The 10,346-nt window shown below is 40.3% G+C and overlaps 1 protein-coding gene across 1 annotated transcript in view; it reads right to left on the bottom strand.

The window, feature by feature from the left end:
• TDRD1 (tudor domain containing 1) overlaps positions 1 to 10,346 on the bottom strand; it is a 53,964-nt gene that overhangs the window by 11,160 nt on the left and 32,458 nt on the right. Inside the window, exons 13-15 of the mRNA XM_006831375.1 lie at positions 9,310 to 9,552; positions 8,779 to 8,913; positions 2,469 to 2,579 (exon numbers count right to left, since the gene is read on the bottom strand). Of these exons, the coding sequence (XP_006831438.1) occupies positions 2,469 to 2,579; positions 8,779 to 8,913; positions 9,310 to 9,552 (489 nt within the window). The remainder of the gene's footprint in view (positions 1 to 2,468; positions 2,580 to 8,778; positions 8,914 to 9,309; positions 9,553 to 10,346) is intronic.

Here is a 10,346-nt window from a genome sequence, read left to right as displayed (position 1 = left end):
TTTTTTTTTTTTTTTTTCAGTAACTCACCATCATGTGACTTTTTAAAATTGAATCATCATGTTTATTTGGTCAATTTTGGGAGCAAATTTTGAGAAACGCGCATAGAAATCATGATAGCTAAAACCAACAACAAAAACCACCTGAAAGATATTTGCTGTACAAACAACAGGAAACAGATGAGCAAAATACAAACTAGAAGATGAAAACCTTTGTGCTTACAGACATAACCACTATTAACATTCTGATACCCAACCTTCCATAATGTTTACGTTCTGATGGAGATACACAAATTTGTACACAGAGAACTAAAATTTTCTTTTGTAAAGGGCAATCTGTATTATATGTTTATAATCATAATTTATAAATTTGTAAGGCCAGCAGTTCAAACCCACCAGGTGCTTGGCAGGAGAAAGATGAGGCTTTCTGCTACCATAAAGATCTCCCGCCTGGGGACCCCTGTAATACAGGGTCACTATGAGACAGGATCGACTCAATGGCAGTGGTCTTGGCATGTTTGGGTTATTGTAAACATACTGCCAAGCACTGTTTATGTGCTTTATTATCTTTTTTATGTCTTTTAATCTTAGTGAGTTGGAGGAAGAAACAATCATTTTCCAATTTGAATAATTTGCCTAAGGCCTCAAAACTAGTAGGCAGCAGAGCTGATTCCAGAGACTCTTACCCATGATGCTCTGCCCCACGTCTTTATAACTTGTCTTCGTCACGGAAAATATTAACTGTACTTCATCTCAGTAACATACATTCGAACTTAGCATCATTTTAATGACTTACAATAACAGCAGACACTTAAACAGAGCTTTCTACATTCCAGGTCCAATTCTAGACAGTCATTTAATCCTTACAAAAATGCTATGAAAAAGCATATTCTTGTTATTTATAACATGGGCCATCCTTTGGAACTACTCTTCATTTGTGCTAACAACACTGCAATCCATTCCCATGTAGCTGAATTTTGTGCCAGGACAACATGACTTCTCTGGGGTAAACTGGTACTGTGCACCACTGAGCCAGTTCTGACGCACTGTGACCCTGCAGACAGTTTCCAAGACTGTACATCTTTAGGGGAGCAGAAAGCCTCATCTTTCTCAAGCAGAGTGGCTGGATTTGAACTGCTGACCTCGTGATTAGCAGCCCAGTTCATAACTCACTACGCTGCCAGGGCTCCTTCCGACCCCAATGGAAGGTCACTCACTCCTGTGTTCATCACCATCAGCTGTACAGGAAAGCAGGACCCATATCTTTAAAAAAAAATACATTTCTGAAGTTGAAAATTCCAAGCAGGATCTTCTAGTTTATACAACAATCTTAAAATGATGGGTATTAACAATTTATTATCAATTAATAATAATAATAATATGCCCTAAAAGCAGTAGGAGACAGCTGAGAAAAATCTTATTCTGCACCATACCTACTAACCAACACTGTATCCCCTGAAATGGAAGCTTTAAAAATTTCGCCGAGATAGTCTGAAGCTCATCAGCAGTAACTTCTTCAATGTTTCCATAATCCACAAAATGTACTTCCACTTTGCCATTTGGTAAGACTTTCTTAACCAGAGCACGGTACCAGTTGCCATCACCTAGAGGTAACACAAAAGTGTTAGTGTGGAATGTTGCCTTTCTGCAAACATTTCAGATGCTCGTCCTAAGAGAGACATCCATTGTCTAGTGCAGCCCAAAACTTCACTCTCCTCTTCAAAAGCCTGTATAAAAATTCTCAAGCTTTACTTTGAAGAGTATCTCTGAAACATTCCAGAGGCCCATAACTGATGAAAGTCAAAGATTTCCTTCATAACACAGCCAATAAACAGAATGTGAACTCCAAGACTTACTGAACTTTGATATACTTGTCAATCCAGGGAGATTAACAATACTCTCATCACTAATGGCTTAGACTGTTTTACTTTCTATTTGGTAAAATCATACAAAAATAAATAGCAGAAATTCTCACAATGAATTGAAGGTATTTCATCAAATATATTTTCAAACAAACATGCACAAGAATGACCAGATGAAAACATGGACTCTGCAGATAACATTCCTCCTACTACCTAAATTTGGAGTCCTGGTGTAGTGTTGTGGGTTAATGTGCCAGACTGGAAAGCCATTTGAACTGCAAGGTCAGTGATTCAAGCTCACCTGTTGCTCCTCGGAAACCCTACACAGGGTCAATACGGGTCAGAATTGACTCGACGACACTTAATAACAATAATTACCTAAATTATTCTATTATCAGAAATTCTGGAAAGAAAAGCATTGAAGTAATGTGTAACACAGCTTAAGTGAAAAAGTATCATTTGGAGGTTTCTTATTACAGGGCAGAAGGGGAAACACATACCAAAAGTGTTCACTTAGTCTTGGTTGTGAAAAGCAATTGCTTCAACAAGAAAATATATTACTAAAAGTAAGGTTCTAATAAAGTTAAGATTACCCCAACTGCAACTTACCTGCAAAAAAAGCACAACAAGGTTGTCCCATTTCTGCCTTAAAATCATTGGGCAACTTCTGCTGGCAATGTTCCGCCAGTGATTTGTTCAAATCATTGAGTTTACTTAAAGCTGAAATACAACACATGCTGCACTTAATATTAAAAAGCATACAAATATGCAGATACAGATTTTCCTCTAAAGAAAATGTTTCCATCACAAAATCTCAGGCACATCCTCAAACAATTATTAAGTACACAAAATATCTATCCCTTATATTCCTTATTAATAACTTCAGTGATGGCTTGCAGAATGTGCCCTTGGTTGTTTAAACGATTACATATTCCTGAGTGTTTTTATGTACATCTAAAAACAAACAAACAGACAGAAGAAATAGAAGCAAATAGTGTTGAATGATGGTGCACAGAGGAGATTGCAATCATTGCAATGAAATGATGAATGTAAAACCAATGTTCTCGCATGTAAACTATCACTCAATTCATAATAATAATAATAATAATAATAAACTTTATTAGAATTCCTAACAATATGAAAAACATAAAACCTTTAGTGGCCAAATGATTTGTAATTTATTTAATACTCACAAGTCAAGCCAATATCTATGATATTGGGGCATGACGGTGACATTATCACTGGCATGACCTTCACATGTGGACAAGGGAATGGTGTGGAAGCCCATGCCTGAAGAAGGGTCACAGAAGAGCTGCTCTGAAGCTGCAGCAGCAGCACATGGCATGGCCCGAGGAGTCGGAAGAGTTACGAAAAGATCAAACGGCACAGACAGTATGTACTCAAAGAACCCAGGGAGGCAAGCTCCGTGGGTTAGAGACCCCACAGAAACTTGAAGTGTGACACATTTGATGGAAAAGGAGAGGGGATTCCAGAAAGAAGTTCTGAGGCAAAGTACAGAATGCAGCCACCAAAAAAAACTTGGCAGGGTGCAGTTTGGAGATGCAGAGGAGGGGAAATGTTAGCAACAGAAGGAAAACACCAGGCATGCTGCAAAGACCCAGACCACGGGGAGCTTTCAAATGCCAAGTACAGGTGGTGGCGGCGGCGGCTATGTGCTGCGGAATTGGTTCCAACTCATAGCGACCCTGCATAGGGTTTCCGAGGCTATAAATCTCTACTCTGGTAGCTCTGGTAGTGTAGTGGTTACAAATCAGGTTGCTAACCTCAAGGTCAGCAGTCTGAAACTACCAGCCGCTCTGCGGGAGAAAGATCAGGCTTTCTGCTCCCGTAAAGATTTACAGCCTTGGAAACCCTGTACGGGGTTGCTATGGGTCGGAACCGATGGCACTTAACAACAAATCTTTACAGAAGAAGAAAGCCTCATCTTTCTCCCAAGAAACAGCTGGTAGTTTCGAACTGCTGACCCTGAGGTTAGCAGCCCGATTCGTAACCACTACGCTACCAGAGCTCCTTCAAGTACAGGTAAGCCCCCACCTTATGATGCATTTTGAGTTACCACGAGCGGCACATAGACTTTAGTTTCGTACATCTTGTCATTAGTAACATGCACTACATACTATGCTACAGTGTGTAGTTTGCTGATGTCATCATTCTCAGACCATCAAAGACAAACATCAAAGTTATAAAGATACAGATAGTAAAAGGAAAAAAGAGATATTCAACTATTGTTAGAACTGACTTAAGAAGATGTTCCAAAGGTATTCTTCAAATGTACAAGTCACAGAGTACAAGGATTATTTCTGCCTTTTATTTTAATTTTTGTTGTTGAGTATGTACACAGAATGTATTTGTTGTTGTTGATAGGTGCTATTGAGTCGGTACTGACTCACAACAGAACGACACACTACCTGGTCCTGGTCCAGCCTCAAAATTGGTGCCACACTTGAGCCCATTGATGCGGCCACTTTGCCAATCCATCTTGCTGCGGTCTTCTTCTTTTTCTCTGACCTTCCACCTTACCAAATATGATATCCTTCTCCAGTGACTGGTTCCTCCTGTCAATATGTCCGAAGTATGAGATTAAGTTTGGCCATCTTGGCCTCCAAGGAGCACTCTGGATACACTTCTTCCAATACAGATCTGTTGGTTCTTTGGGGAGCCCAAGGCACTTTCAATATTCTCCTCCAACCATAACTCAAAAGCATCAATTCTTCTACTTCTACGGCTTTCCTTATTCACAGTCCAGCTTTCACATGTATATGAGGTTATTGAAAATACCATGGCTTGGGTGAGGCGTACCTTAGTCCTCAAGCTGACATCTTTGCTCTTCAACACTTTAAAAAGGTCTTGTGCAGCAAATTTGCCTAATGCAATACGTTGTTTGATTTCTTGACTGCTGCTCCTATGAGTGTTGATAGTTGATCCAAGAAGAATGATGTCCTTGACAACTTCAATCTTTTCTCCACTGATAAAAATGTTGTTGATTGGTCCAGTGGTGAGGATTTTTGTTTTTTTTACATTGAGATGCAATCCATACCGAAGGCTGTGCTCTTTGATTCTTCATCAGAATGTATGTTGTTGTTAAGTGCCGTAGAGTCGATTCTGACCCATAGCGACCCTGTATAGGGTTTCCAAGGAGCCGCTGGTAAATTTGAACCACTGACCTTGCAGTTCAAACGACTTTGCAGTCTGATGCATTAGCCCACAGCGCCACATACAATGCAACTTAGTGACACTGATTATACTCTCCAAGCTGTGGAGTGGGTCTCACCCTCCTTTGCCTGAGTCCTTCCTTCTCCATTAACATGACTTCTAACCCCAAACCAACCAAACCCCATTCATAGAAACCCCATAGGGTTTCCAAGGCTGGAATTTTTTCTCCCGCAGTGGGGCTGGTGGGTTTAAGCTGCCAAGCCTGCTTGGGTTACACAGCCCAAAGTGCCACCAGGGATCTTTAATAGAAATTCACTGCCTCTAAAAGTCCTATCTTCCGAACTGTTCTTGTCAGCCCTATCCTTAATCTTTAAAAGGGCACAATGCTCACAGCAGACATTCTTTACTACTTAAGATAAATGATCATTTATCTAAGACTTCAGGGGATGTTTTTATTTCTACAAGGATCATTTTAATAACAAATGCTTGGAAACCCCTCCTTCATCCACATCTAAATGAACAAAATTAGGACAAGTCCATACACCTGGACACCAGGTAACCCTTAAAAGTACGGTGACTAAACATCAATGTGGCCTCAAGGATTGGATCCTGGAATAGAAAAAGAGCGTTAGTGGGAAATCTAGTGACATCCAAATATAGTCTGGCATTTCATTAATAATTTACCAGTGTTGGTTTCGTAGTTGCAACAAATGTGATCACATAAAATGTCAATCAAGGAAATGTGCCAGTGTGGCACAGTTAAGCACTTGATTTTTCTTCAAAAGGATGGCATCTCCAGCCCACTCAGTGGCTTCAAGGAAAAAAAGTCCGGTAACAGGGTCGCTGTGGGTCAGAACCGACTCGACAGCACTTCACAACAGCCTTAAAAACTCTAGGGATGCACAAGAATGCCCAAACTTGCACATAGTACCCATTTGTCCTATCTTTGATGACTTGATGACCAGATCTCTTCTAGAAGAAGATAAAATAAATCAGACACAAGAAGCAAGTGTAAATTGTTACAATTTGATGAACTTGACCTATATACTTATGGATATAATAGCTCAAAATATCAACCAAGAAGGAAGGAGTCTTCACTTTAAGGATCAAGTCTGTCCCCTCAGTATACAGAGTCAACAAGGACAGGCAAGTTAGACACTGGCTACCTAAAATGAGGGGTGGTGGTGGCTATAAAGGCACAAAGTGACTGGCTTACAAGGTTTCAAGAGAGAGTTCAGTTTCAGAGTGTGGGTGGGAAGGTATAATCCCCACTGAATTGTTTTCATCTTGTCTAGATGGGTCTGGTGAAAGGAGATGGGGATAAGAGTCTTATGATTTAATAGTGAATAATTATCATCATAAGGAGCTCTGGTAGCGTAGTAGTTACAAATCAGGCTGCAAACCTTAAGGTCAGCAGTTCAAAACTACCAGCCGCTCCGTAGAAGATGAGGTTTTCTTTTCCCGTAAAGATTTCAGCCTCAGAAACCCTGTACAGGGTCGCTATGGGTCGGAACCGACTAAACGGCACTTAACAACAATTGTTATCATGACTGTGATTATCACAACTGTAAAGGTAGAAGTTTTGTAACACAAAGGGAGGAATAGTTAATCTTACAGGAACAGAGGACCCTAGGACCATCAAGACAGAGAAACATGAGCAGAATGTGGGACCCTAACCAGAGAATCAGCGACACCAGAGATGGAGGCAGAGATAGAGCAGCTGAGAACTCCAGACCCATGGAAAGAGAAAGGCTGTGTTGTGTGCTGGCGGCCAGGAGGCAGGCTTGCAGAATGTGGCCTTTGGTTGTTTAAATGATTATATACCCCTGAGTGTTTCTGTGTACATTACAAAAAAGAAAAGGGAAATCAATTGTGAAAAAGTCCTAGGAAGCAGTTCTCCCTTGCATATGTGAGTTCACCCTTCAACTGGAAGACAACTAACAAACTGACAGTACCTATAAAAAGGAGCCCTGGTGTGGCGCTGTGGGCTAATGCTTCAGACTGCAAACTCGTTTGAACTGCAAGGTCGGTGGTTTCAAGCTCACCAGCTGCTCCTTGGAAACCCTACACAGGGTTGCTATGGGTCAGAATCGATTTGACGGCACTGAACAACAACAACAATATAAAAGGATCCTTAGAAAACATAAGAGACACAGAAATGCTTACTTTCCACTGTATACTCTTTTGAGCTTTTGGGTTTTTTTTGGTACCATATTCTTATACAATTGCAGATGGAAATGAGTAAAAAAGAAGTTAAAATTTTAAATTGCATCTTATACAATGTATTGGTCAGAGGACTGTGGATGAAGGGATGAGAGATGGCACAATTTGAGAGCTAGCAGAGCCTTACTCTCTAGTTTAACATCCTTGTTTTGACATGAGATTGTTGTTACAAAGCTGCTAAGTCAGTTCCGACTCACAGCAACTGTGTATAAGGTTTCTGAGGAGGGGCCGGTGGGTCTGAAACACGGACCTTGCAGTCAGTCAGCAGTCCAGTGATTATCCTACAGCATCACACCAGGACCCCTGATTTCAAACTAGGTAACAAAATTTAGAAAAATTTAAATTAACAACGTTCACCAGAAGGACACAAGTGGGAAAGATACAAACCATAAAGTGTTAAGCTGTGGAGCAACTTAGACTCTCAAACTGACAGTGTGCAATGTGTCAGAACCGGCTGGGAAACTGCTTGGTATTCAATAAACATACACTTTTGCTGTCATTATATGCTCTTAGGTGTCATCAAGGTCGAGTCATAGCAACCCTGTATAGTATAACCCCATGCTTACCCTACAGGGCCACAACACTCTTTGTACCCTTTGTTGTTGTTATGAGCTGCTGAGTCAGTTCAGACTCACAGAGACCCTGTGTAGGGTTTCTGAGGAGCAGCTGGTGAGCTTGAACTGCTGATCTTGCAGCTCAAACCGACCTTGCAATCGGCTCATTGACCAATAGCACCATACCAGGATTCCTTTCCATAACTCTGGAATGTCACACCTAATGTGAGCAGTCACACCCATGTGCAGATTTGTACAGGAAATATACAAGCAGCTTCCTTTTAGCTCCATATTGGAAACAACCCAAAGGGCCAAGAGTAGAAAGGAGTACTCAGTTAGGGGGTCTGTTCAAGCAATGGAATACTATGTAGCAACATAAAGAAAGAGCTAATGCTATGTGTGAAAACACTGGATCAATCTAACACACAATGTGAAGAAAAAACCCAGCAAAGCTCAGAAAATATACATTTGTTCATTTACAGAAAGTTCAAAAACCAGGAAGAACTACTTTATCTTATTGGAAGTAAGGAGCGTGTTCTTTTAAAAAAAAAAAAAAAAAAGACAGGGCAGGGATCAGAGGCGATGTGAAGGAAACCTCCGGATAGGCTAACGGGGGATTTTCCAGCCTGAGGTGATTACAGGAGTGAACTGGTTTTTGTGACACTGACCATGCCACACTCCTGCGACTCTATCTCAATTAGGCGATTATTTCAATAAAATCAACAATTTAATTTTCAAACATGAATTCAGGAGACATTTTGGGAACTCTAAACTGATTTAAAGACAGATTGGTGGAAGGAGAAAAAGAATGACTTTAAAGAGAATCAGATCTTTTTTGGAGGTAACAAATACCCACTTGGCCCTTCTTTTGTTACCAGTCAATAACAAACATATCTTCCTCAAGTCATTATTTATACCAGTGTATTTACTGGAGGGGAAAAAAAGGTAAATCAGAAGAGTCAACTCACCATCCTCTTTAAGCACATGGCAATAGAATTCTCCAGGACTATATATCACACAGACCTCAACATCTGCTGTTTGGTCAACAGCAAGTTCAACCCATGTCCACTCCAACGGATTTGCTGATTCGATGCTCAAAGGAACTGTGGAAATAAAGGGACACTTTGCAAAACACATTGGCCAGAGTGGCGATGGAGAGAGGGGGTTGGGTACTGAAGAGTCTGTTTGTGAAAAAGAAATGAATGCCCAATGACTTCTTAAGTGACTTTTATCAGAAAATTAACCAGTCTTAAAATGAACAGTTATTACCTCACTGAATTTAAAAATTCACATTACTGAGAACCTACAGCTGTGTGTGACCTAAAAACTTGCAAAAAATGTCCACTTCTTTAAAAATTCCCAACTCTTAAGTGTATTTAGAGTAATGCTTGATTTCCAAAAAAGCACTCAACATCAATTTAAGTACAAAGGACCTAATACACACTTACAGAACCATTCACACTCCAGCATGGAAACTACCTGGTGTAAAGCTTACTTACCACAATCGACTTTCAGGCTGCTGGCTTTAGTTGTCACTGTTTCCTTTTCTCCCACGGCAAAGCCTGCTTCTATGAGCACTTTAGTGACACTGATGCTAGGCATTACAGACTTATCCACCAGCTCTACCAGAGAACTATTTTCCAACTTGTCCACCACTTTTACTGTGATCATTTTGTTCTGTACAATTTTCTTCATCAGACAAATGGCTTCGGGAGTCCAAATTCCTAATGATGGCTTTACTCCTAACAAGTTTTAAAAGGATGCGGAAGTTATTTGCTACAAGCAAGGATTTAGAAATTCAGTATTTTATGACAAACATTAGAACCAACATGTCCTGCCTGAAACGAAGGAGTTTCTAAACATGAGAATGCTTGCAGAATTGAAGAGGAAAAATATTGTTACATATCTATAATGTAAAACTGTGGAAAGCTTATACACTACTATGTAAAAGACTATCGTAACTCCATTGGTATGAAGTGTTCAGAAAAGGTGCATCTATAGGCAGAAAAGGAGATGTGTGGCTGTTTGAGGGACTGAAGATTTCACTGTGAATGGACCCATGGGATCTCACAGGGTAACAGAAGTCTCTGAAATTGGATTGTAGCACAACTTGTTAAAAATCATTTGCTAAAAGTCACTGAATCTGTGAATCTACGGTATACAAATTAGACTGCACTACAATTACCTTAAAAATAAACACCAACAGTAGAGAACAATCGAATAAGAAATATTACTCTCTCCCATTAACACAGATATTATTTATAAAGCAAATCAATACAGAAGGGCACTTACAAATTAAGAACCAAAGAATGAACATAGGATATAATTAGCTGATTCACATGCTAGAAGACCCAAGTAATTAATGAAAAAATGTTTAACTTCACTGGAAATGAAGCAAAGTGGAATGATCAGTTCTTCTTGTTAGGTGCCACTGAGTCGGCCCTGTGCACACCAGAACCAAACCCGGTCCGTTCCTACACCAGCACCAAACCCGGCCCATTCCTACACCAGCCTGTGCACACCAGAACCAAACCCG

Source organism: Chrysochloris asiatica, unplaced genomic scaffold, assembly GCF_000296735.1.
Source record: "Chrysochloris asiatica unplaced genomic scaffold, ChrAsi1.0 scaffold00003, whole genome shotgun sequence".
Taxonomy (NCBI): domain Eukaryota; kingdom Metazoa; phylum Chordata; class Mammalia; order Afrosoricida; family Chrysochloridae; genus Chrysochloris; species Chrysochloris asiatica.
The sequence above is the reverse complement of the archived record's forward strand: the minus strand, read 5'-3'. Positions and strand labels throughout refer to the sequence as shown.